Below are 26750 nucleotides of genomic sequence, written 5' to 3'. Positions count from 1 at the left end.
TCACCTCCCGGGGACTGGGAAGGCGAGATGGGCGGGGTTTCGGGGGCCGGAGTGTCGTCACTTCCGCTCTGTCTTGCCGAGGGGGTGGTGCTCGTGAGCGCGCGAGGAACGGGGTCGGGGCGCGGGGCGTAACCCACGAGCCCGTGTGTGGCCCGCTGGCAGTGCCCCGACTGCTCCAGCGTTGAGGACGTCCAACATCCTTTAGGAAAAGGAGTAAGTTGAGCTGAAGAGCTGATTGACTGGGCGAGGCAAGGGCCCAATTGAGGGAAGCACCGGAGAAGGATGGAATAAAGCGGGCCTGCAGGGCTTTCTTGAGGAACGAAGTAAGCCAGCAGTAAATCATACTGAGCCCTTGTACACCTCCTTACGTTTCCATGCTGTTTCATACGTATTCTTATATGTAAACATAAAAGCCTCGTGAGTGGTCTACCTTTCTGCTCCAAAGTCCGCTATAATCTTGGGATGCTTCATTATCACTGTGAAATAAATACCCATTTGTTCGTTCATATATATTATAATTGAGAGCTTTTTGTATACTAAGCACTGGAAATATATAGCAGTGAACAAAGCAGACCCCCTTGTTCATGGAATTTACAACACAATGAGAAATAACCAGATAGACTCATGAATAAGTAAATAAATGTGTCTGATGCTGATGAGAGTTGTAGAGTAAAAGCAGAGAAAGATAAAAAGTGTATTGGGGGTAGGAGAGAGGAAATTTTAGATAGGATGAACAGAGAAGGCTTCACTGAGGTACTTTGGAGCAAAGACTCCAATGCAAATTTCTGTGATAATGGAACAAGCTACTGTAATTTTCTGATTGTTTCAGGTGGAGGGAACATCAAGTACAGTCACTCCAGGGTGTCTGCCTGGCTGAGAAACAGCAAGGAGGCTGGTGTGACTGGTGCAGAGTTAAAAGGAGCAGAGTGTTGAGATAGGAGGTCAGAATAGGTCAGGTTAGAGGGTGAACAATCACATGGAGCATTATAAACCACTGAAAGACTTTGAGATGGGGAGCCACTGGAGGGTTTTGAGCAAAGGAATGCCATAATGTGACTTAATTTTTTTTTAATCACTCTGGATGCTGCACTGAGAATAGACTGAATGGGGCAAGGGTAAAAGCAGGTAGACCAATTAGGAAGCTATTCCAATAATCCCAATAGGAGATTATGATGTCTTGTATCAGAAAAGTAGTGGTAGAGATGGTAAGAAGTAGTTGGACTCTGGATATATTTGGGAGGCGGGATTTTCAGGACCTGTTGAAGGTTGGATGTGGAGGGAGTGAGTGAGTGTGTGTGTGTGTGTGTGCATGTGCGCACGAGAGAGGACACGGACAAAGGAGAGAAGAATCAGGAAAATTCCTGAAATTATAGACAGATAAGAAGAGAGGTCCAAGGACTGAGCCATGGGGTTTTTTTCAACATTAAAGAGGCTGGGAAGAAGAAGAGGGGAGTGCAGAGAGATTGGGAAGGATCAGCCAGTAAGCTAAGGAAGAAAAGGAGTGTGTGTGATACCTTGAAAGCCAAATGAAGAAAATGATTCATTGAAGGAGACACGCCATCTGTGTTAAATTCTGCTGATAGGTCAAATAAGATGAGGACTCAGAACTGACTACTGGATTTAAAAATACATAGGTCATAGACAACTTTTATAAGAGCATTGTTTCTGAAGTAGTTTGAGAGCAAAAGCCTGATGGGGTAGACTTAAAAGGAGGGGAGGAGGAATTGGAGACAGCAATTTTAGAAAACTCTTATTATGAATTTTATTGTAAAGGGACACAGAGAAATGGGTAGCTGAAAGGAGAGAGAGGACCATAGGAGGGTTCTTTAATATCACAGGTGTTTTGTTGATGGGAATTATCCAGTAAACAAGAGAACAATGACAATGCAGGAAAGAGATGGGAGAAATTTTGTGTCTGCGGGCAAGAAGGAACAGGATCTAGTGAACAAGAGAGAGTGAGATCGAGTGAACGGTTGGAGGCACTGGCCTTAGACAGCAGGAGGGACACTTCATTATAACAACAGTAGTGAAAATAGAATACTGGTAATTGGGTGAGATGGTGGTGGGATCTTGTGGAAGTTCTCTTCTGATTGCTCTGTTTTCTCTGTAAAACAGTATTGTAGCCAGCCTATAAGGTGGCCTCTAATGATCCCCACCTCCTGGTATTCACGCCTTTGTGTAGTCCCCTTTCACACTGTACCAGAGGTGCTCTGTGTGACCAATAGAGAAGGGATGCTATGCCACTTCAGAAATTAGGTTATAAAACATACTGTATCCTTCCTCTCTCCCCCACTCCCTCTCTCTCTCCCTCTCCCTCTCTCTCTCTCCCCACCACGTAGTCTCATTCTCACTGTCTCTCAGATCACCTGCTCTGGGGAAAGCCGTTTATGTCATGAGCAGCCATATAAAAAGGCCCACTTGGCAAAGAACTGAAGGCTCCTGCCAGCAGGCTGGTGAATGATCTTGAAAGCGGATCTTCTAGCCTCAATCCAGTCTTCAGAGACTGTAGTCTTAGCCAACAACTTGACTGCTATCTCTTAAGAAACCCTGAGCCAGACTACCCAGCCAGAAACTGTGTAAGATAATATTTGTTGTTTTAAGATGCTAAATTTGGGGGTAATTTGTTACAAAGAAAGAGAAAACTAATACAAAAAGAAAGCAAGTTCATCGATTATTAAAATAAAGGGAGAGATGTTGGAGGTTTGAGGGAGGAAGAATGGCTATTGCTGGCTCCAGAGACTTGAAGCCCTGCTCCAGAGCACTCCTCATCGGAGCTGGATAATGTCTGATGTGTGTAGCGGGGGGATCCCTGGCCATCGCTGCACAAAGCCCTGAGTCACTGGGCCCTTGGCAGCAGTCCGCGCCACGCAGAGCTCAGAGATTGACTATTTGGTCATCACTATTCTGTTTGTTATTGACTGACCCACACTTGTAACAAATTAGAAAACGCGGTTGGTCACCTGTTAGTCCTAAGGGCCTATCCTAAGGAGAACCTCCCTGGAAGTGGGAAACCTGCCTGTTCCCACTCTCACGGGATGTGTATGTTGGGAACCCAACATCAGGCAACTGAGTCGTACCCACAAACACTCTCTTCCCCAAATTTGAGCAGGATTTCCCAGGGCTAACTAATGTTCTGGGCTATTTCCTGGAAGTCCTCTTTGATCTTCCTCCTCCTTATCTACCTCTCAAAATAGCCTTTCTCACTGGAATAATCAGTGAGGGTCCTTCTGCTTGCCTGTGCAGACCAAGTTTCTCCTTGCTTAGCATTTCATTGTAAATGGTACCAATAATTGTTCTAGTTAAGCCTGGTTGTCTCGACAGCATCTGCTGTACTGATCTTTGCAAAAAATGCTCTAATTTTACCATGGATGCAGAAGTCTTTTCTCCTTTCTCTTGGTGGGTATTTTAAAAAAAATTAACGTGGGAGGCTCATTGTCCTTCTCATCCAGGATGGACACAGGAATGGACTTCCCAGAACCTCTTCAAGGAAGGACTTGTTGGCCCAGCTTTTGAGAGTGTGGTAGTCCTTCCAGATGTCAGCTCCTTCAGCAACGGCCTCAGCTTCAGAGAGTGGCCTCGCCTTCCCTCTGAGGAGCAGCAGCATCCTGAGACTGATGGGCGTGGATGGAAGGACCTTGCTGTTTCTGGAACAACTCCCATGAGCCATCACTTCAGCTTCAGAGCTCCCTGTGGGCTTGACAGAGGCTGTCCAGCCTGCATCGCAGCTCAGCTGCTCCCTCTGCCTGCTCCTCCTTCCGTCCACAGGTGTCAGTCTACAGCACATTCCCTGATAACATTCTGAACTCGAAACTCCTCTGCAGAGTCTGCTTCCTGGAGTACCCAGCTACGACCCTGAGTGTATTTCAGACCCAAGGACCGAGGAACTGACAGCTATCAGGCCGTGTAACTCCCAGTGTAAAAATCCACAGATAATCCTTATCATTAGTCTTTCTTTTCCATCAAAGAGAGAAGCAACATTTCACAGAGATGGTCTAACCACAATTTAAAGTCCTTCCCATCCTCTGTTGACACTTTTGAGCCTCCGGATTAAGGTAACTCTGAAGGTTACCCCACCTCTAGACTTTCTAAATACGCCAGCCAATAAAATTCTTTATTGTGAACGCCAATTTGCATTAGGTTTTACATTGTTTGTAACATTGAGAGCCCTGGGGTGAGCAGAGTAGAGGGAGGCCATTGATAAAGCTAGGAGAATGGAACAGATAAGCAGAAAGATTCAGGGCTACCTACAAAAATTGGTTCCAGGAGCTGCCTCGGTGTTTGAGTGCTCCAATTCTAAATGCATGAGACATGCCTCTCCTGATGGTAACTTTTCTGGGTAGCTGTTCTTCAAAGCCAAAGAAGTTTCACTAAGATAAGAGACTTTACCTTAACACAAAGCTAGTTTGGGCCAAAGTGATTTTATCTATCTATAAATTGTTACCTGTATTATTCACTATACTTTTGACTTTTTTAGAAAATGTACAAAAATATAAAAATTGCAATCATTAGAGATAATTGAAAAGATACTTTTAGAGCCTCCTTTGCATTCTCTAAAAGCAATTTCAAAAATGTTTTATAGAATAAGTAGCAGGCAGTCAAAGTAACTCTTTGGAGAAAACCAGGTCATTCGTTTTGTGTGTTCTTCTATGATTGTTATAATTCTCCACTATTAATAGTCTCATTTTCTATCCCAGATCTCTAGGGACAGCAGATTACAGTGCAACAAACAAAGATTTTGGAAACAAACGAGGATTTATACTCTGGCTCTGAAATTTACTGTCTATGATCAAATCACATAATCTGGGTCTTTGTTTCTTCATCCTCTACGTGAGGGAGCAATTAACCTCTAAGGATTTTTTGTGAAAATTAAGGTAATGTATATGAAATGCATGATATGTAATAGTTTTTCAATGACTGCTTGCTAATTTTTTTTTTTTTCAGAAGTCATCTCCTACCTCTAGAAGGGTGATTTGTCTACACATGGTTAGGCACGTGGTGGGCCTGGGATAGTATTCCGTTCTCTTGGATATCGTGATTAATCCAGAGCTGCATATGTGACCTATGCCAGGCTAAATATAGTCCTCTACCAAGATTTTTTTTAAACTACTATCATCAAAATTCTCCTCCCTGGATGACCTGGAAGACAAGCCGCCCTGTCCAATATGTTAGCCACTAGCTACACATAGCTATTGAAATTTAAATTAATTAAAACTAGATAAAATGTATAATTCATTTCCTTGGTCCTGCTGGCCCCATGTGGCTAACAGCTACTGTTCTTGCCAGCACAGATACAGAAGTTATATTGGGCACCATTGATACCCTAAACAGACTGGCACCCCCTCCTCAAAAAAGTGTAAGAAGGTTTGTGAGAATGAAGCTGACACCAAGACATAAGCAAGAGAGTCAACTGGTAACCACCGTGGCTTTTGCGTATCTCATTTCCAATTATTCTGGCTCCCTTCAAAATTTGGTTACGTGATGCAAGAAATTCCTCCTTTTTGCCTTCAAACAGTTCAAGTTGAACTTTTGTCATTTACAACCAAAAAAATCATGACAAATCACATTCCTTAGCTTGATGGGCAACAAACCAGATGCAGAATCCCAGAGGGCTAACTCTAGTGAGGATCTATTAGCGAGACAGAGCTGGCCCCTGAAAGAACTGCAACTAGGGTTGAACATTTTGGCCTGTCTTCACGGCCACCTTCCCTATGAACTTGGCTGAAGGCCTCATTTTAAGAAACCGTGTCTCTGCTGAATCCCATGTAGCCCAAATCCATCTTCTTAGTGTCCTCAGACTCACCACTGGAGACCCATTCCGTTACTGATTTAGTTTTGTTTTTTTAAGTTCCCATTGCCTGCCTTGTCCTTCCTGGCCGTATATCTTGTCTCAGAGCTTCCTTTTTTCTACCTGCTTTTTACTTTTGAGCCTGACTGAAGGCAACCTCTTTCAGGAATGTAGTATGTGAACTAGACCAAGAAGCACAGGCTGAGTCTGCACTATGTTGACTTATGAACTGTGTGACTTTGAGCAGGTTACTTAACCTCTCTGAGCTTCATGTTCCTCCTTGGAGCAGGGGGTGGTGGATCTTACCGTACAGAGTTGTTAGAAGATTAAATAAGACAATATTCTAAAAGACAGTTTGTCCAGGGCAGTGCAAATATATCATCAACCGTATTACTTATAGATTTAGACGCAGCTTTCCCAACTATCCTGAAGCACCGAGGCAAGGGTTGTGTTTTCTATTACTTTTGAATGTGCCACCTTTCCCACATCCCACTCCTCTTACCAAAGCCTGGAACATGGAGTGCTCTTCACACAGTAGGCAATTATTCGGTGCTGGCCAGCTGATTTCCATTTCTGTGCCTCCCTCTTTGGGAGGAGGGTGGGAGAGAGAGGATGGGAGTGAATCCTTTCCGGACATGGTTGGTGGGAGGACACCGGCTAAGGATCTTGGAGGAGGGAAACAATGAAACCTTTCATGAGTCAGGGGTAACTTGTGGCTCCCTATGATTTTTCAACCTGTTTTTATTTGAGCACCGAAGTTCTGCAAGAACAGAACTCCAGAGATGTTCTCTAGAATGTCCTTGCTGCTTCGTAAATAGGTCAGCAAAATACAAAAAAACAAAAATAAAACAACACTTGAACGCCAATTAATTTCTCCCTGTTTTTCTGGAGAGTTGCTGAATAAGGCACGTTCAGCAACCATGGACACAAGCCCGAGTTCCTCTCAATTTCTGAGGGGGTGGGAATTCTATTCAGAAATCAAATATTTACTTTCAGCATAAAACACTTTGATGCTTTTCAGTTTTCCAGTTTGGACCTGGGAGCACCTCCTCCCTGCCTTACAGAAATATACCCAACGCTGCCCCAGGATCACATATTCCTCCCAAAAAACCCCACACCCCACACCTTTTTGAAACATCCTGTCTCTGCAGAACACTTTTCTTCCAAGCAACTCCTCACATTTACAGAAATCTGCAGGCAGCAAAACCAGCGTTCAGGATGAAGGTCCCTGGAAGGGCAGGGGAGCCTTTTGACCCTATCTCAGAAGCAAGCCAGCGTTGGGCTACCTAGGGGAAATTTCAAAAGAAAAAGGAAAGAAAAAATGTCATTGGGGAAGGCCATTCCTCACTGTCCAGGCCCACAAAAAGCTTGTTTTGTTCCAAAGAGAACTAGCTAATCTGTCTCTTGTTCGATGGTTGCTGGAGCAGCAAGGCCCTGCCTCCTCTCAACACAAAGCCTCATACAAATTCCTTGTTTCCCAGGCAATGCACTGCGGCTCTACAAATTCTCTGGCTGCTGTTGGCCTCCTGAGTCCTCCCGCTCCCTCCATTCTGGCAAACTGAACTTCTGGTAGGGACGGCTCTGGCACCATTCACATATGGGTTTATGGAACAAAGAATCAAAAATAACTTCAGCAACGAGAGAAGGTACCAGGAGCGGGCAGAGAGGTCCACCTTACACCCCGGAGCTTCGTCAGAGGGTGGGTGCTGTGGGTAAAAGGCTAGACCAGGAGGTGGACTTCCTGCTGATGACTCAGGGAGGTGGTCAGAAGTCTCAGCTTTGCTGGTGACCAACCTGGGTTTCTAATCCAAGTCCTGCCACTTAGTAACTATAAGACCTCAGCAGGTTGCTAACTTTTTGAAAGTTTAGCGTTTCTAGTTTGTAAAATTGGATTATAATAGCTACTGGAAAGGAGGTATTGGGAGAATTAAATGAAAAAATATAAAGTGCCTGGCAGAGTATTGTGAGGAGCAGCTCACACACGCACAAACACACACAGACACACAGAACAGTTAGAGGAGGAGAGGAGGTTTGGATGGATGCCTCCCCACGAGGGTCAGACCAGAAATCGGTGGGGGGGTTGACTTCTTACCCCTTAGAAGCAGCCCCTCCCTATACGGGATGGCAGTTGGTGGATAAATATCCCAGCTCCCTTTCCCCGGGGGTGGGATAAGTCTGTGGCTTATTCTTCATTATTTCCCACAGGACTACATTCGGCTGCCCAGCATAGTAATTTGCTTGATATGCAACCTTCAGGGGCTTCTTCCCCTTCCATGTCTCATTCCCTCAATATATTACCTGGTTTTGCTGGGATCACCTTTCAGATAAACTATATAACTTCTTGTCTCAGGGTCCGCCTCTGGGGGAGCCCAGACTAAGATACCAGTATTTCTCCAAATTTCCATAAGCCTTAGGCACTCAGGACCATCTCTGACCCCAAACTCCTGCTTCAGCTGAATTAGTCTGTTCAGAGATCATTTCACTGTTTTATATTGCTGTCCTCCTGCCCACCATGTTAATCCAGACCTGGGACTCAGTCCTTTGTCTTAGTTTTAAACACACACGCGTGCACGCATGCGCACACACACACACACCTGTATTAGTTTTCTATGCTACATAACAATTGCTACAAATTTAGCAGCTTAGAACAGCATACTTTTTTTTTTTACAGTTCCTGTGGGTTGAGAGTGCAGGCACAGCTTAGCTGCATTTCCTGCTCAAGGTTTCACCAGACTTCAATTAAGATGTCAGCTAGTATACACCAGAAACTAACACAACATAAATCAACTATAACTCGGTTAAAGAAAAAAAAAAGATGTCAGCTGGCCTGCATTCCTTTCTGAGGCTCAGGATCCTCTTCCAAGCTCATGTAGTCATTGGAAGAATTCAGTTCCTTGTGACTGTAGGACAGGTTCCTATTTTCTTGCAGACTCTTAGTTAAGGGTTCTTCTCGGCTCCTAGAGGCCACCAGCATTTTCTCGCCACGTGGCCATTTTACAAATGGCAGTTTACGTCTTCTAAGCCAGCAGGACCATCTCTCTCTCTCTGGTCTGCTAAATCTGAGTCTTTTATAACATAATCTTATCAAGAGAGTAGCCATCCTATCACCTTTGCCGTATTCTATCAGCTAGAAGCGCACACACAGGTACTGCAGTTGTGTACAGTAAGCCTTCCTGAGTGTTTGAAGAAGACAGAGGAGAAGGGGTTTCATAGTGTACCAATGCAAGCTGTTCTTCCATTTTCCTCAGCTTTCCCGCCATCCCTCTCCCTCCCTCATCCCCTCTCCCCTTCTTCACTTCTCTCTGCTCTTTCCCCATCCCCAAATTCCTGTTTTCTATTGCCTATTTTTTTTGTCCCTTGTGTTTAACACACTCCAGGTGGCATATCTAGATACTTTTCTTGCTAAGGACCATTCCCTTTGCAAGAGGAATTTGAGCACCATTTGTTGGAACATTTTTCTTTTTCATTCTGCTACTACAGATTAAATACAATGTAGTGGATTGTAGGAGACAGGTATGACTCAATAAGAGGAAGTGAATGAAGGGAAGGAGGGGGAGAATGCTAAATATAAAAATCACCACTGATGTTATGTTATTAGCAAGGACAAACCTCTCTCTAGTATATCAGTGCCAGAGCATTCTTCCTGGAGCCTGGAGACAAAGAACAGGCCCATGGGTGGGGACATTCTTAAATCAAATGGTAGAGTTGTTATAATTGGTATTATTTACATATCATTTGTGTGTGTGTGTGTGTGTGTGTGTGTGTGTGTGTGTGTGTGTGTGTGTGTGTGTGTTGGAGGAGAGTTTCCGTTCTGAGCTGCAGTGGCACGGTCTGGCGGTCTGGGTGCTCATCACAGAGGCCAGGGCTGCACGGGTGCATGGGTGTGGAGTCAGAATCCCAGAGCCCCTGCCCGGGTGCCAAGCAAGAGTGGCCTGAAGCAACTGTGTGCAGCAGAAGGGCCGAGAGGACGGGGCCACGCTGCTCAGGAGAGGACAGCGCCCTCGGAAATGCACCTGCTGAAGTGCTCAGTGGAGGAAGGGGTATGAGCCTCGGCTAAGCCAAGGCATTACTGCCGTCAGTCAGGCAGGACATCTGCACCACTGTTTCATAGCCACGTAGTGCAGAGCTCAGAGCTGACCCTGAGAGGAGACCCATAAGAACGAAGAGATACTGTCCATGCCTTCCTGCCCTGGAGAGTCTCCCAGGCTAATGAGGAGATGGCCACAATAACCACGTTTTCTGATCCCAAAGTGGGACATGCGGACTGACAAGTATAAACATACTTTTGAAGCTAAAGAAATGTAGTTTTTATAATCAGGATATCCCTACAAAAAAAAATCCAGCCTGAATCATCAACAATTATGTGGGACAGACACACCCACAGGGAAAATCCCAAAGAATACATGGAAGGCTAACACGAGCTCAGCTAGGATAGCAGAGATCGGTGGTGGGTGAGAATAAGCTGGCTTGACTGTTGCCTTCTGTCTCTGTGACCCACTTGCCTGCTGGATCAGCGGCTCCCCTCAAAGTGAGTCCCAGTTATTTCTGGGAATTCACAAAAGGGTGACTCGTAGGTGCTCACACAACAGTCTGTCAACTTCAGTCACTATTTGGTGACTGCCCTCACTCCTCTGGCCCAGCCACCCTCCCCACAGCTGCCCTAACCCAGCTGCTCGAGAAGCCCCCCAGCAAGTTCTCACCCTTCCAATTCAGCAGCTGCCTGTTGAGCACCTACTACGTGCCCCGCCCTGTGTTAGGCAGCAGGGCTTCAGAGACCAGTAAGACACTGTCCTTCAGTCGAAGAGCTCTCTGATTTTGAGACGAGAAAAGCACATAAGCAGATGATATACGCTTCTAAAAAGACTTGAAGCAGGATTGCAAAATTGCTCCTTCTCCATTCAGACATGCAAAGGCACAGTGTAAGTTTGTGCCTTTGCAGCTGCTGGGATCTCCCACATGAGCCTCCCACCCCTCAGGGCAGCAGAGGAAAACCAAATGTCGGTGCATCTTGGTAAACGCATTCTAACCCAACCACTCGGATTATTCTCTCAAAGTAGCTCAGTCTCTGCTTGGATCAACCAGCCTCTCCAGTTTCCTCCCCCACCGCAGCTCCTCTCTGAGAAGGGCTGGGGTGAGTGTGGGTGGTGTGGCTTAGGGGGGGTCCTTGTGACAACAGGGGGTGATAGTGTCTGGGGACCTGTGTGACCTCAGGATTCCCTCTGGTCTCTGAGTCTAGATTGCTCCTGGTCTGAAGGGCTGCACACCGACTCCCACCACGGCCATGTGTGGCCCCTTTGCTCCCTGTCCCATCCTCTGGCAGTTCTTTACCCTCTAGCACCTCAAGGTCCCCTCAAGGGAGCGTGTGGGCACTTTGGGGCATTTGCATACTCTGTGTGGGTATGAGGAGCCTCAAGTTCATCCCTAGAGCAGGGGAGGGGGCACGCGGAGAACTTAGAGCGCGCCTATGTCTCCTCTGTCACAGTTCTCTTTCCACAGTCCTTCAGGATGACAAAGGCAGACTTCAGGCTTTCTATGTCCTGAACATCATGTCCTCCTTTTATCTCTGACGATAAGCCTCGAGGCCTAACCATCACAGGCCAAAGAGGCCGTTTGTCTGTACTATAGACGAACACTATGATCTGGTCCACAGGCTGCTCCGTGATAAATCAAATGAGCAGGTGAAAGAAATGAAAATACCCTTTTGTTCCTTACAAGCCTTTCTTCTTGCCACTGACTGTAAAATACTGTTTGATATCAGAAGCTAAATATTACGCTTCTCTCTCTTTTTCATTATACACCTGCTGAAACAACATTAACTCTACGAGAGGCAGACAGGTGCCTTGAAGACATGGAAAACCCCTGTCCCACCCCAAGGGAAGAAGATTGGAAACTGTGAGGGGAAAAGCCATAACCATAAAGATGCAAAAGGGAAAAAAAATCTAATTTGTCAGAATATTTTTTGGAGTTCCTCTGTGAACTTCAAAACCAACATTTCCCACCTCTTCTTCCCATCCTTTTGTTCAAATGGGCTGTGCACTGAGTCTTCAGGTCTAAAAACCTGGCTTACACAGGCTTTCTCCAGTATATAAAAAGTATACTTTGAGAGATAACTACTGCGTTTACAATTCTAAGACCAGCATTAGAGACAACCAAAAGGGGAGATGGACACTTTGGTCTCACCAAGATATAAAGCTCCCTAAAGAAATGAAAAAGAAGAAGAAGAAGGTTTTTTTTTTTTTTAATTTCAAATGTCATGTCTCTAACAAAGAATTTCCTAGGCACTCTACTGTACTAAATCTTCATCAATCCTCTCAACCATTCCCGCAAGGAAGCTACTGTTTACCCCATTTTACAGATGTGAAATCGGAGGCTTAACAAGGTTATGTACCTGTCCCCAGACCACACAGTTAGTATGCAGACATCCATTGACAACCCTCATGAGAAGGGGTGGACGTGGTAATGATGGGGTCAGAGTAGAGCTGGGGCGTTCCTCCTCATTGCAGCCTCAAGACTTGAGGAACCAGCTGGGCTGTAGCAAGTGACAGAACCCCAGGATGCTGGCTCCCAGGGTATTACCTTCATCTTTGCTCTGACCTGTTCTGGAACTTTGGCTGGAGGCAGGGAATGAATATAGTGGCTTCTGGGAAAAGGTCCCCAGCACCTACATGATTCTATGATAGGAGAGAGGGGACCGGGACAGGTATGAAAATAATAGAATTCAAGCCAGTTTCCAATCTTCTTCCCTTGGGGTGGGACAGGGGTTTTCCACGTCTTTAGCAGTTTCTGGACTCTCTCATTCCCCAGCTTTTTAAAACTTCTCCCTCCCTTTTGGAGCTTATTGGAGGTCTGTCCCTGGCACACACCCTTCTTTGCAGGAACAGGGAGTGTGGGGTGGAGACAGGATAAGTTGGAACAGGCAAGGTCCAGTTAGTCCCAGCCTAGTCGCTCATTGAACCCAAATCCTCATCTCCCCCTGGTAGCGGGGCTCAGCGCGGGCGGGCGAAGAACTGCTGGGCTGCTGGGACCCATCAGACTGGAACCCACACTGGAGGTTATCTCCTAAGCAGATAGCCTCTTCCGAACTCGGGGTGTAGAGCTTTGAAACTAGAAAATGCCAGGTCTGAAAGAGAGGAAAGAACAAGTCCAGTAACACACAGAGCTCTGTGTATTCAGAGGGAACTTGGCAGGGTTGTGTTCGGGCAGAGAAACTCCGAGTGGTACAAAGGGACGTGCCCAGAGTGGAGAAATCATGCTAATTGTCTGCACCAGAGCTGGAGAACGCCACCCAAAATGAAGAGAGAAAGGGAAGCCCTGTCCAGAGCCTTCGGTGCCCTGCGCCTCGCTCCTTTTGTCTACCTGCTTCTGATCCAGACAGGTAGGAGACCAGAGGGTAAGGCAGGGTCTGGAGAAGGGACCCGGGCTTTCAAAGGAGAAGGAGGGGGAGGTGAGGGCCAGAGTGCCTTTGGGGAGGGAGGAGGGGAGAAAGCTCAGCTACCGTGGGAAGCATCTCAGTGAATTCCGGCATTAGTGTTGAATGTATTTCTTCACTCTGTGTGCCTCCTGCCCGGCTGCTGCCCCCTCCCCCAAAAGGCTGCATGACCTTGGAGCTCCCACGGCATTCAGTACATTAGATGGAGGGCAATGAGCCATTTCTTATGGGATGTCTTGTTGGCGTAGGCCAGTCCGGCATTCTTTAGGAGGGATTATGGTGGGGCTGGGAGGGGTGGGGAAATCTTGGTTTTGTGCCTCCCCAACCCCTCAACCCTGGCTTCTCTGATGGTAAAACTGCAACGGAGAAAAAGAAGTTTTGGAGATAATAAGCCTCCTGGTTTGGATGGTAACACCAACCTATCTGTAATCTACCGCGCGCCATAAACACCCACCTCCTGTACGCCCCCTATCAACTCCTTGGAGAAATGATCTTATATTAAATACATGTGCTTAAATGCACAGGCGCGCGCATGTGTGCGCGCGCACACGCACGCACATGCCCACTATTCCAGAGAGATGCAGCGATTATTTTAATAAAATGCAGAAACTACTATGAGTCAGATATGCAGAGGGTGCCCAGTATCAAAGAGGATCACACCCACTCCATCAGGAAGCCGGTGCTGGTGGTGCAGGATGGGGGTGGGGCAATATCAGGAGCGGTTCGCTGGGAATGTCTGCACTAAATTTTAAAGGATGAAAAGAGTAGATAGGTGAGGGAGTGAGCATTATAGATGGGAAATGGGCCAAGGTCAACAGCTTGAAATGATGTGACTCACTTAGAAGCAGCCCCCTCAGTCAACGTTGCTGGAGAGGAAAGAGTGAATTGAATTAGGCGAGACTTGTTAACTATGCTAAGGAAACTGGAATATAATTTGTAAACAATGGGAGGTGGGTTGGCATTGAATGGTTTTTAAACTGGTGATGGGCAGAGCCAGACGTGTATCTCAGATCACGCCCTCTGCAGGGAGGCACTGGAGGTGAAACTGGAGACAAACAAGATGGGAAAGGAAGCCTGTATCCATTTGCTAGGGCTGCTGTAATGAAGAACCACAAACCGGGTGGCTTCAACAACAGAAATGTATTGTCTCACAGTTCTGGGGGCTAAAAGTTAGGGATCAAGGCTGTACTACCTCTGAACATGCTCAGGAAGGATCTGCTCCAGGACTCTCTGCTGGCCTCTGGTAGCTCCTTGGCTGTGGCAGCATTAACTTTAATCTTCACATGATGTACTTCCTGTGCTTGTGTCTGTACCCAAATTCCTCCTTTTTATAAGACACCAGTCATCTTAGATTAGGGGGCCCACCCCAGGCCAGTATGACCTCATCTCAGCTTACTACCTCTGCAATGACCTCATTGCCAAATACGGCCACATTCTGAGGTTCCTGGGGCTAGGACTTCAATATATGAATTTTAGGGGACACAATTCAACCCGTAACAAAGCTGTTGCAATAGTTCAAGAGAGAAATGACATGGGCTGGAATTAGAATAAAGAGAAAGAGAATGAGGGATGTTGAGATAATATTTGGAGGGAAAGTCAGTACCTAGTGATTGATAGGAAGTGAGGGGACCCAGAGAACGAGGTAAGATTTCTGTGTGAAACCTTCAATAAAAAATGGCGCAGGGTTGGGGGATATGTTAATTCCTGTTGCCTACATTGAGGTTGAAATACCTATGAGGCATTTGTGGGAAAATGTTAAATAGCCAGAAGCTAGGGGGCCTGAGGTCAGGGTTGGAAAGAGGTGTCTGGAAGTCAGCCCATAGGTGAGATTTAAAACAATGGGAATGAATATCACCTTGGAGGTGAAAATGGAACATTGAACAACCCCAAGTCTTGCCGAGGATGGCAGAGAACAAAAGTGCATTGAGAAGACCAGGAAGGAACAATCAGAGAGACAGGGAGAACTAGAAGACTGCGGTGTTCAGAAAGTCAGGGGTGTTGGGAGTTTCTTGGAGAAGCCACATCAAATGTATCAAGAAGGCCCAACATAACAAGGACCTGAAAGAACCCACTGGATATGGTAATTAAGAGGTTAGTTACCATTAGCCTCTGTGAGAGCAGTCTCCATGGAAATGACAATGAGTTGAGGAAATGAAAGCTGACAGTATGGAGATAGTGAGTTGGGAGACGGAGGTGCACAATGAAACATACACATCAGAGATGTCCCTAAATTCTTTCAGGTCATCAAGTGGTAAGGAAAAAAAATTACAGAAGGATCTTGGCAGTCAGTGCAACTAGGCAAAACAAAAGGTGACAAAGGATCTTCTATGTGGGAAAATGTAACTTCATAAGTATAACCAAAAATATTCTAAATGTAAACTGTGCCAATAAGATATCAGTTATGACCTATGACAGATGAGAGGTAGGTAGCAGGGTCAGGCCATGGTGCTGCCGTGGACTCGAGAGCAATAAAGAGTTGAGATTCTATAAGGAACTTCTGCCACCCTCAATATGTTAAGAGAATATCAACTTCTGTGACAAAATCCAAAATCTAGACTTGGTCAACTTTGACGTGTGTTTTCAATGGTCCCCTAAGATTTATCTCCATCTCCATTTCTTTTAGGTAGAGGATTTAAAAAAAAAAAAAAAAAAGAAGGTACCCACCACTTTTACTAGTTTTATGGCTAGAATTTAGTGATACGGCCATACCTAACTGCAAGGGAGGCTGGGAAATGTAGTTTTAAGATTAGCAGTAAAAGTGGTGCTGGACCGTGTGGCCCTGGCTCCCAGAAGTTTACCTGAATCCCTTGTTTTCCTCCGTATGGCAGCAATCTCAGGCAAGTAACACTCAGTCTTTAGTGCTCTGTCCCTAATATGGACTAATGGGGCTTTCCTAAATTCATCACGGCCCTTTTCATGGGACATTCAAGCAAGGCTTTTCTAGGGTCTAGGACACAATTTACAGACATAAAAAAACCATGCCATAAATCTAGATAATCTGATTCGCAAGATTTTCCTCTCTGGGATCCTAGAGCTGTTCCATCCTCTCGGGACCCAGTAGGAAGAAGTCCCTTGCCTGAGTTCCACCCTTTTAGCCCTAAGATCACCTCCACATTATAGTTGCTGCCTTTTTTTTTTTAAATTACAATTGAAAATTACATACAGGAAAGTGCATTTAGCATAAGGATACAGTTTGATGAAGCTTTAAAAAGTGAACATACTCATTTAATCAGTCCTTGAGATCAAGAAAAAGAACATTTCAGCACCTTAGAGACACCCTCATACTATTTAAGTTACTATTGCCTTCCCTCCAGGGTTACAGGTGTGTCCTACCTTGTAATATAGATTCATTTTCATATCTTTGAACTTCATAAGAGCAGAATCATATGTATGCATTCTTTTATGTAAGAACACCAAATTTTGTAAGAGTCATTCACGTTGTTGTTGAAATTGTAACTCGTTTGGTCTCAGTGCTGTATTCTATTCCCTTGTGTGAATATACCACAATTTATTTATCTATTTAGTTTTGATAGACACTTTGGTTGTTTACAGTTTGGAGTTTTGCAAATAAGAGTTGTTCGAACATTCTAGTAGATGTTTTTTGGTGAACAGATACACACGTTTCTTTGGGGGATATACTCAGGAGTAGAATTGCTGAGCTATAAGTATGTGGTTACCTATAGTAGACGTGGCCAGAGTTTTCAAAAGTGCTTGTATCAATCTACGTTCCCACCAGCAGTGCATGAGAGTTCCAGGTGCTCCACATCTTCACAAGTATTTGTCTCTTCTCTTTTTTATTTCAGCTTTCCTAGTGGGTATGACGTGGTATCAAATTATGGTTTAAAACTGCATTTTCACCCATTATTATTAATAAGTTGTGTGTTTTTCATATCTTTTTTTAGCCATTTAGAAGTCATTTTTTGTAAAGCACCTGTTCCAAGCCTTTTGCCCATTTTCTGTTGAGTTTTCTGGATTTTTAAAAAAGTACTAATTTGTAGAAGTTTAAAATATATGTTTTAGGTGAGTCATTTATAGGATATCTATATTACAAATATCTGCCACCTGACGGCTTGCCTTTTTACTCTCTTAATGGTGTCTTTTGACGAACAGAAGCTCTTAGTTTTATTGTGTCCCATGTATCATTTTCTTCTTTTATGGGTATTACTTTTGTCAAGAAATCTGTGTCTGTCTGCCCTCCTATGTTTTCTTCTTAAAACATTATTGTTTTAACTTTCACATTTAGATCTACGATCCACCTAAAATTGCTGTTTGTGTGAGATGTGAGGTAAGGGTCAAGATTCATTTTTTTCCTACACAGCCCAGCATTATTTATTGAAAAAAAAAAAAAAAAGTCTTTCTCCACTTCACTGCAGCATCACTTTTGTCATAAGTCAAGCAATCCTATATGTCTGTTTTTGGACTCTCTATTTCGGTCCATTGATCTACTTGTCACTCCCTGTGCCAATATCACAAAGCAAACCTTGTGGGATTTTGACTGGTATTGTATTTAAATGTACAAGTCGGTTTGGAAGAAGTTACAGCTTAATAATAATGATTATTCCAATCAAAAACACGGTAATGTCTATGTGCCATCTTAATACCTACTAGCTAGGTACACATTACTGAACATCTACAGCTCTTCTGAGTGTAGATAAAAAGCTACCCCTCTCTTCCTGGATCCCAAGGGCCTTCTTTACAATTTCTGTTTCCTAGTTTTCTCTTCTATTCCTGGGTGATTGACACTTAACATGATTTCACACTCTTGTAGGTCTCAACGTGATAGCATAAGGATACAACACCATAACCCTCCTAGTGACACCCTTATGCAACAGGGACAGAGGAGGGGGGTTGTCTTCTCAGAGCATTTAATGTCCTTTATTATTAATTCATTAAGAAGAAAATTTTAAAACCAAAAGCAGAAGGCAATATTTTTTCCTTTTAGGAAACCATGCTGTGTGCTGCCCTCGGTTTATTGTATGCAATTCTGGTCACCACACCTCAAAAAAGAAATAATGGAGTTGAAGAAAGCCCAAATAAGGTCATCTATGATGGCCAAAGGGAGGGAGGGACTTCCTTGCAGAGACAGATCCAAACAAAACAAACAAAAAGCCCTTCAAGATGAAAAGGGATATAACTGCTGTCCGTGGGGTTAGCGTGGGTGGGTTAGGCGTACACACAACTGGCACTGTCTCACTGAAACTTTTAAACATTAAAAGGTAAATTTAAGGCAAATACTGGTCAAAGAAAACTTTGCCAAGCAAAAAGGAGCACATGAAAATGAGTGGATGATGGTTTCTATTAAGGGACCGCCAAGGCTATTGGCAGATACATTCTTACACTTTAAAGCCTGACATTCCTTGGCGTCACAGCAGGTCGAACTCCTACTTGACGAGGGGCCACCTACCTGATGGAGTGTGGCAATTTAGGTTGATACGTACATCTGGCTGTGAGGTCAATTTCCTCTTGGTCAGCCTCCAGCGGGAGCAGAGACTTTCTGCCTAATGATGCCTCTGAGACTTGAGGACGATGATTAAGTCAATCGTTTCTCAAGGCTGAGTAGTCCTAGTCCCTTTTATTTCCACTGTGGATCGCAGTCCTTAGCCATTTCCTTATTTCTGTGTCCTGCCTTGGCACCTGTCCCAGTTCTCTGTGTCCTTTGAAAGTTGTGGAACCCTGAACTTAAAACCAACTCCAATTTTGGCTAGAGTTTCGGGAAACAGTGTTTGCTCAGCAAAACACTCTCTTTGTCAGCTTCTGAGAACTACTGCTCCCCGCACTTCTGAACACGCGGAAGAACATCCCTGCGACTCTTGGAGCATATGACTCGTGAGGCATATGACTCGTGGGCACACCCTGTTCACAGGAACGAGGAAGGCGCCCACCTGAGCAACCTGTGTGCTGTAGCTTCTCCAATGGTTTTATCCAGGAGTTTAAATCAGTAGAAAGAGCAGAGTTGAGGGGGAAAAACATCACAAAATCACTACTAGTACCTTGTACAGGATGGGAGAGAGTGGATGCAATGGAAACTCAAGAGGGGACCAGAGAAGAGAGAAGAAAGGGGGGAAGTTCCTTCCACTTTTCCTTGGGGCTGAGACTGTCACTGTCCAGCCTCCTGGAAGGAGGAAATGAGAACCTTGGTGCTTGTGGTCGCTAAACCTCAGGGTGGCCCTGCATATATCACTCTCCTGTGCCGACAGGACCCGTGCTTCAGGCTGGGTCCTGAGGAAGCGGGGTGGATGTTCCCACCCTGGCCTTTAATAAAGATCAATGATTTTTTTCCAGGGCCACCTCAAGTCACACCTACCAAACCTTATTTGCCTATTCAGGGAAATTTGAAAATTTGTGTTTCCAAATCAAAACAAGCCTGGGACCTAGCAGATGCTGGGAAGAAATCTCATCCAAATAATCACAGAAACGAAGAGCTGGAGAAACCTTAAGGATCAGATAGCCAAACGGATTTCAGTCTGATACACAGAGCCATAGGGCTAGTAGCACCCGAAGATATGAGGCTGGTCCTCACCACCTCTTCTACCAAATCAGATGAGCTAGAACTAAATTTCATTTCCTATTTATATAAGGTTTTGTGGGAACAAACTTACCTTTAATAAAATATATTTGAAAATAGTTGATTTTTGTCCATTCTACCTCCGCCCAGTTAAGACTCCTTTCAATAACAAGCATAAAATATTTATGCATATGGTGGCTTCATCATTAGAGTAGTCTCTTCCACACTTAAGAGTTTATGATTCTAACACACTTGGCAGGTAACGAATCACAGAATGTCACAGTTGGGAAGGCCCCCTAGAGATCATCTTGTCCCACAACCTCATTATACAGACAAGGAAATGGAAGCACAGAGAAGTGAAAGAACAGTCAATTGGCCTTTCCTTGACCACTTCCAAAGATGATGAACTCACTACTTAGCAAAGCAGTTGTTCTAAAAATGGATTGGATATGTTTGTTAAATTAAATCTGCTTTGATCTCCACAACTAACCTTTTCATTTCGTTGCCTCCTGGTTCGGTCTGGGTCCTCCAGGCACAAAGGGAGGAATAGGGTTTGGAAAGGTAGAGCTCTGCTTCCCCAAGTCTACACTGCAGCAGTAGCAGAGCGGGACATAGGGGTAAAAAAGAGAGAGGGAACTTCAGATGCAATGACAGTCAAAGGAAGCAGCTGGGAGTGTAGAGGGACCGAGAACCTGACATGTGTGTGCCTGTTCAGTAAACTCAGCCCTGTTCCCAACTGACCTCCTCTCTAGAAGATCTCATCCCTCAGGTGGCTGTATTCCTCTGCAAAGCCAAGTGACACCAACGAACAGCATCTACTCAGGGCCCAAAGCTCCTTAGAAATCTCTGATATGTGAGATATGACTCTGGATGGGGCCATCACTGGCCAAGATGGTAAAATCCCAGAATTTCAGAGCTGGAACGAACTGTTGAGACCTCTAGGTTACCATTCAATCTACCTGTGAGAAATCTGTGCCTCAAACAGATAAGCTACTTCTCCTGGGTCCTAAGTCAACAGTAAGGCCCAAATCTCTGATGCTCCGCCCTGTGTTCTCTCCAGTGCAGTGCAGTAAGTGACGTACACATTGTGCTTTTGCACTGTGGACTTTAAAAGGCAGTTTCTCTTGCTAACGTTGTCATTCTTATTTTGTGAAAGAGAAGAATGAGGCCTGGAAAGGTGACTTGCCCAAATCCACACAGCCAGTAACTGGTGGAGCCCAATTTTACAAGGCCTTCTGATTCTAAATTCTTCATCTGACCCATCCCAACACCCTCTTCTACAGGGATGCAAATTGGGCAGGAGTTAGGGTGAATTTCCAAAACCATCTACCCAGTTGCAGGACTGTCTTGCCCTGGGCAGGCCTCGTAAGATGCTATGTGTGGCCAGGGCAAGGACAGGGGAGAGCTTGGTGTGACTGGAGTGGTTCAGTTGTCTTCAGGCCCCTAAACTTCCCTTCTGTTGGCACTGTCTTGTAACACACTCTTTTCTTTGTGAATCGACATTTCCATACTTTCTCCATCCCCCACTCTCCCCAGGTCCAGCCCAGGAGAAAAATCTGACAAATTCACCCTGAGGGCTAATGACCTTTAAGTTTCATGGGGTAGAGCTGTTTGTCCATTTTGCTCATTGATATATTCTGAGGACACAGAATGGGAAGAGCTCGATAAATAAATGGACCACACAGGGCGTGGGTTAGCTGGAATCTGCCTCAAGAGGGAGGCAATGGGGAAAACCGCCAGAGGCAAAGGTCCAGAAAGAAGGAGGATTGAGGGCAATGGGATGGATGTGAGGGATGATGGAGGAGCAGAAGGGCCAGAGCTACAGTGGGAGGGAGATGGCACCAGTGGGTAAGAAGGAAGGACTGGCAGGGCATAAAGGGCCCAGCAGGGTGAGGCATGGAGAGACCAGAGGACTCAAAGATGGAAGTGGAGTAAGGAGCCAGGGCCTGATGCTGCCTTCTCCCCACGGGCCTCTCTGTTCACAGAGCCCCTGGAGGGGGTGAACATCACCAGCCCGGTGCGCTTGATCCACGGCACTGTGGGGAAGGCGGCCCTGCTCTCCGTGCAGTACAGCAGCACCAGCAGTGACAAGCCCGTGGTGAAGTGGCAGCTGAAGCGGGACAAGCCGGTGACCGTGGTTCAGTCCATCGGCACAGAGGTCATTGGCACCCTGCGGCCTGACTATCGAGACCGCATCCGCCTCTTCGAAAACGGCTCCCTGCTTCTCAGCGACCTGCAGCTGGCCGACGAGGGCACCTATGAGGTCGAGATCTCCATCACCGATGACACCTTCACTGGGGAGAAAACCATCAACCTCACTGTGGATGGTAAAGTGCTCTGGCAGGGAAGGAGGCGGGACTGGGGAAGAGGATGGGGCTGCATCTGCCCAGTGCACTAGCTAGACCTCAGGAAAACCAGCACAGAAGCCACTGGGGGGCTGAGAGTGAGCCAACTAGACGTTAGAGGTTGACAGGCCACAACTAACACATATAGAGTGCTTAGCATATGCCAGAAACTACTGTAAGTGCCTTGCATATATTGACTCATTTAAAGCTTATGATAATCTAGGGATAGTTAATATTATTGTTCCCATTTTACAGGTGAGGAAACTGAGGTACAAAGAGGTTGAATAACTTGCCCAAGGTCATGCACCTAGTGAGTTATAGAGACAGTGTTTGAACCCAGTTGGACCTGAGCTTAGCTCAACTAAAATAACTTCTAGGCTGGCTCAGTTTAAGACATCTTGGAAAGGCACCTGGGAAGGAAAGGGAAGGTCCATGAAGGCAGGGACCACAGCTCTCTTGTTCAGCATTGTGCCCTGTGTGCTCAAAAGGTGCCCAATAATAGTTGGTAAATAAATGAGGGAGTGGTTAGATGAATGGGTAGATGGATGGGTGGGTGGATGGATGGATGGATGGATGGGTGGATGGATGGGTGGATGGGTGATGATGGCAAAGAACTAGACTGATGATCTCTGAAGACCACAGGTTGAACTGGAAGGTAGGCAGCTGAGAAGGGGAAGGGAGATGCATTTTGGCCCATGGCTCACAGTCTCCTCTCTCCTGGGCTCAGTGCCCATTTCGAGGCCACAGGTGTCAGTGGCTTCAACCACAGTGCTGGAGCTCAGCGAGGGCTTCACCCTGAACTGCTCACATGAGAATGGCACCAAGGCCAGCTACACCTGGCTGAAGGATGGTAAGCCTCTCCTCAATGACTCACGAATGCTCCTGTCCCCGGACCAAAAAGTACTCACCATCACCCGCGTGCTCATGGAGGACGATGACCTGTACAGCTGTGTGGTGGAGAACCCCATCAGCCAGGGCCGCAGCCCGCCCGTCAAGATCACTGTATACAGTGAGTGTCCCTGTTGCCCTCCATGGGGACTCAAAACCCTTAGAAGCAGGTGCCCGGGAGCGGCTGAGGACGTTCCAGATAGAATGCCACCAGAGGGGGAGAGGGGCAGAGAGCGCAACGCTCCACAGAGGACAGCAACAGGTGCAAAGTGAACTCCAGGCAAGGTCCACCACTGGCCAGCTGTGCTGCTTGGGGCTCCTCTTCCTTCAGCCACAGGAACCTCTCCTCACCACACCCATTGCCCACTCTGAAGTCTCTCCCACCTCTGCCTCTCTTTCTCCCTAGGAAGAAGCTCCCTCTACATCATCCTGTCCACAGGAGGCATCTTCCTCCTTGTGACCTTGGTGACAGTCTGTGCCTGCTGGAAACCCTCCAAAAAGTCTGGGTAACTCTCCAAGTTCCATTCCCTGTGTACCTTAACCATTCAATCTAGCCCAACCTCAAGCTCTGTTCTTCCTTGTGTCTCTTTAAATGCTTTTCCTCCCCTCACCCCTTTCCAGGAGGTCCATTTCACCATTGCATGTGCTGTTAATGGAGTCACATCATGTGCTCACAACCCCGACAAGCCCAGCACAGTTAATGATGGTTTCACAAAAAATATTGGCACCTTTTGTGAGCCAGGTACTGTGTTTGTGGTTAGCACACTACCTTTTAAGTGTCATTATCTGCAGTTCACAGATAATGACCTGAGACTCAGGTTGATTAAATGACTTGCCCACAGTCACAATGCTAGGGACAGACTCAGGGTGCACACCTAGCTGTGACACATTCCAAAGCTCTGGTCTGGTCTCATTCCCACTGCACCCACCCTGTCTTCCTGTTACAAGGCCTCTTGTGTGGCCATGATATCCCCTCTGTGTCCCCACGCCCAGAACTTCTCGTGCTCACACTCAGCAGCTCCATTCACAGGGTGCTGGATTGATTTGCAGGAAGAAGAGGAAGCTGGAGAAGCAAAACTCGCTGGAATATATAGATCAGAATGATGACCGCCTGAAACCAGAAGGTGAGCTCCCAGCCACCCACTCACCCATCCCATCTTCACTCAGATCAGTGGGCTGCTGGGAAAAGGCAGAACTGGGCCACAAGGAAGCCAGCTCTGCAGGGCCCCTTCCTCCACCAACTGCACGAAGACTGCAGAGCAGGGAGAGGAGCGGCCAAGGTAGGACCCCGGGTATTCCGGATCCTTTGGTGGAGGTTGTGGCGGGACCTTCCCAGGCCACTGGGGAGCAAAGTGTAGGCGCTGGCTGGTGGAAAGGGATCGGTGCCTGGGCCAGCCACCCCACTCTTTGCTCCGTGCAGCAGACACCCTCCCACGAAGTGGAGAGCAGGAGCGGAAGAACCCCATGGCACTCTACATCCTGAAGGACAAGGTGAGCAGCTCAGGGCTGGGTGCCCCACACTCAGTCAGCCCCCACCACGTTCTGGTCCTAGGGAGGAACACTATAAAGATACCCCTTCATAGTACTCAGAATAACCATGAGAAATATTTGTGTCAGCTCCACTTTAGACGTGAGGAAAATAAGGCTGACAAAAGTGAAATGACTTGCCGAGGATCAAACGAGTAAATAAGTGGCAGACCTAGGCTTTAAACCTAGGTGATTTCCCCACAATGCCACAACCAACTCTGTCCCACGGTGTCCAACGCAGGTGGAAAGAGGAGAATACGTGGGCAAAGCACTCAAGTTAAAGCATTTTAACATTTAATGAGCACCTATTATTTGCCAGGCACCATGCTAGGTGTCCCGTTTTGCAAGAAAAACCAGACCTACGTCTGCAGCCTTCCAGGAGGTGGGAGTGTGGGGGGAACTGTATCCTCTCCACCTCGGTATTCCCAGCGCCCTGGAACACCAGGCGCGTTCCCAGACCGAAGGACTGTCCGCTGACCCCCGGGCGTGTGCTTGCAGGACTCCCCAGAGCCCGAGGAGAACCCCGCCCCGGAGCCTCGGAGCGCGACAGAGCCCGGCCCGCCCGGCTACTCCGTGTCGCCCGCCGTGCCGGGCCGCTCGCCGGGGCTGCCCATCCGCTCGGCCCGCCGCTACCCGCGCTCCCCCGCGCGCTCCCCCGCTACCGGCCGGACGCACACGTCGCCGCCCCGGGCCCCGAGCTCGCCCGGCCGCTCGCGCAGCGCCTCGCGCACACTGCGGACTGCGGGCGTGCACCTGATCCGCGAGCAGGACGACGCCGGCGCGGTGGAGATCAGCGCCTGAGCCGCCGCGGGACGCCCCGGGGGGGGGGGGGGGGCGCCTGCGCACTGCGGCCGGCGGCCGGGGGAGGGCGGGGCAGCGGGGCCGCCGCCCGCGGGGGGCGAGGGGAGGTCCCCGCCGGGCGCGAAGTTTCCGCACATGGACAAAAAGGAACAGGCGCAGATTTGGGGACGCGGCGGGGCGGCGGAGAGTAGGTCTGATGGTGAAATCGGGTTGCATTTGCTCCCGGTTCACTGGCTGTGTTCTCAGGGGGTATGGGTTGTGCCCTCTTAGGACCATATAGATTATTAAATTTCCAGCCCAATTCCCCGAGGGTCTTATGGAAACTAACATCAGTAATCTAACTCCCTTGACTATCCTGTGCCCTTCCTAGGGCGCTCTCAAGCTTCCCACTCATCTCCCTTCCCTCCAAATGAACTCCTGGTTCCTGGGGCACTTTTTTGGCAAGCCCAGATTAGAGAGGCCACTTTCCCTAAACGCACAACTGTCCTAAACTGAGAGGAGGTCGGATGCCCTTTCCTGGGTGTACAGGGAATCATTGTGAAGGCAGTGCCTTGGAGCACCCTTCTCAGGCATCTGGTACCTGGGTGCCTAACAGTTGGGAAGGAGGATCTCAAGTACATTCCTTTGCGCTCCCCACCCCGCCACCGGGGGAGGGGGCGGAGGTTTATTGCATGGGCAGAGGATTCAAGCCTCCCACGCTTGGCCACCTCCCAAAGCTTCCCTCAGTGGCGTACCCAGCATTCTTTCTGTCTCTATTCCATTGAGAAGGGGCTTCTCACTCACTCCCCAGGCCCAGAAAGCTAGATCAAGTGAAGAACTGTCTTTTAACCCCTCAAACCTGTGTCTTCTCCCTGGCTTTGTACAAAACAAGCCTTTTAAACAATCATTATCCCCGAGAAAGTTTGTCGGGATTCCTCCAGGTGTAAGAGAATAAAAGTTCGACTCTCCCCAGAAACGGTGGGGGAGGAGGAGGTTTATTGCTCCCCATCATGTCTTGGAGACATGATCTAACCCTTGGCCTCTGGCCTCTCACCTGCCCTGCTCCCAGATGCTCAAATCCAGGAGACAGAGCAAGGGCAGACTCCCTAATCACACAACCATCAGAAGATGGAGAGGTTGGTTCATTGTGTAGCCAGGCCATGCCCATGCCACCGCATCTTGAACAGTTTGTAGGAAAGACAATAATCTACTGTGTAAGGAGAGAGGGCAATTAAAAAGCTGAAAGAGAAGGAGGCCCTCTGTGTGTTCTGACCTCTCTTCCTTGATGCCTCTAGCGCATCTGTAGCCCCTCCCCAATTCCTAAGCTCCAGCTATGACTCTGCACCATCCTGCAGAGAAACTCTCAAGGTCCCTGTTCCCCACCAATCCATACTGCACTCTAGGGAAAGTTTTGTCCCAGCCCCAATGGCAACAACATTTCTAGTTGGCCCCCTCTGCCCTTACCTGGACATCGCAGTTCCCCAGGTTCAT

At 47.1% G+C, this 26750-nt stretch overlaps 2 protein-coding genes across 7 annotated transcripts; one reads left to right on the top strand and one right to left on the bottom strand.

Moving 5' to 3' along the window:
* The first annotated feature begins 74 nt into the window (after positions 1-74).
* HEPACAM (hepatic and glial cell adhesion molecule) lies at positions 75-25305 on the top strand. Of its 6 annotated transcripts, none has more exons than XM_064482187.1 (10): positions 75-213; positions 3450-4052; positions 4695-4871; positions 7267-7431; positions 21705-22046; positions 22792-23073; positions 23359-23458; positions 24003-24232; positions 24373-24443; positions 24978-25305. In XM_064482187.1, the coding sequence occupies exons 4-10, from the start codon at positions 7383-7385 to the stop codon at positions 25278-25280; spliced, it is 1377 nt and encodes a 458-aa protein (XP_064338257.1). In that variant the 5' UTR covers positions 75-213; positions 3450-4052; positions 4695-4871; positions 7267-7382; the 3' UTR covers positions 25281-25305. The 6 variants fall into 6 exon arrangements, with proteins under 6 accessions (XP_064338257.1, XP_064338256.1, XP_064338255.1 ...); XM_064482186.1 differs by having other exon boundaries at positions 75-323; XM_064482185.1 differs by lacking the exons at positions 75-213; positions 3450-4052; positions 4695-4871; positions 7267-7431 and adding an exon at positions 12542-13160 and having other exon boundaries at positions 24376-24443.
* Positions 25306-26314: 1009 nt separating this feature from the next.
* HEPN1 (hepatocellular carcinoma, down-regulated 1) lies at positions 26315-26750 on the bottom strand. Its single transcript, XM_064481997.1, has 2 exons — positions 26724-26750; positions 26315-26590 (listed from the first exon to the last, which is right to left on the bottom strand). Exons 1-2 carry the CDS (start codon positions 26748-26750, stop codon positions 26402-26404), a joined length of 216 nt encoding a protein of 71 aa, XP_064338067.1. The 3' UTR covers positions 26315-26401.

The sequence above is a fragment of the Camelus dromedarius genome, chromosome 34 (genome assembly GCF_036321535.1).
Source record: "Camelus dromedarius isolate mCamDro1 chromosome 34, mCamDro1.pat, whole genome shotgun sequence".
In the NCBI taxonomy this organism is placed as follows: domain Eukaryota; kingdom Metazoa; phylum Chordata; class Mammalia; order Artiodactyla; family Camelidae; genus Camelus; species Camelus dromedarius.
Note: the sequence above shows the minus strand (reverse complement) of the source record. Positions and strands in the feature narration are given on the sequence as shown.

Coding starts and splice junctions, on each gene's coding strand:
- HEPACAM (XM_064482184.1), top strand. CDS start 13,076: ATGAAGAGAGAAAGGGAAGCCCTGTCCAGAGCCTTCGGTGCCCTGCGC. Junction 23,074..23,358: donor CGTCAAGATCACTGTATACA/GTGAGTGTCCCT, acceptor CTTTCTCCCTAG/GAAGAAGCTCCCTCTACATC. Junction 23,459..24,002: donor AAACCCTCCAAAAAGTCTGG/GTAACTCTCCAA, acceptor ATTGATTTGCAG/GAAGAAGAGGAAGCTGGAGA.
- HEPN1 (XM_064481997.1), bottom strand. CDS start 26,750: ATGAACCTGGGGAACTGCGATGTCCAG. Junction 26,591..26,723: donor TGGGGAACTGCGATGTCCAG/GTAAGGGCAGAG, acceptor GCAGAGTCATAG/CTGGAGCTTAGGAATTGGGG.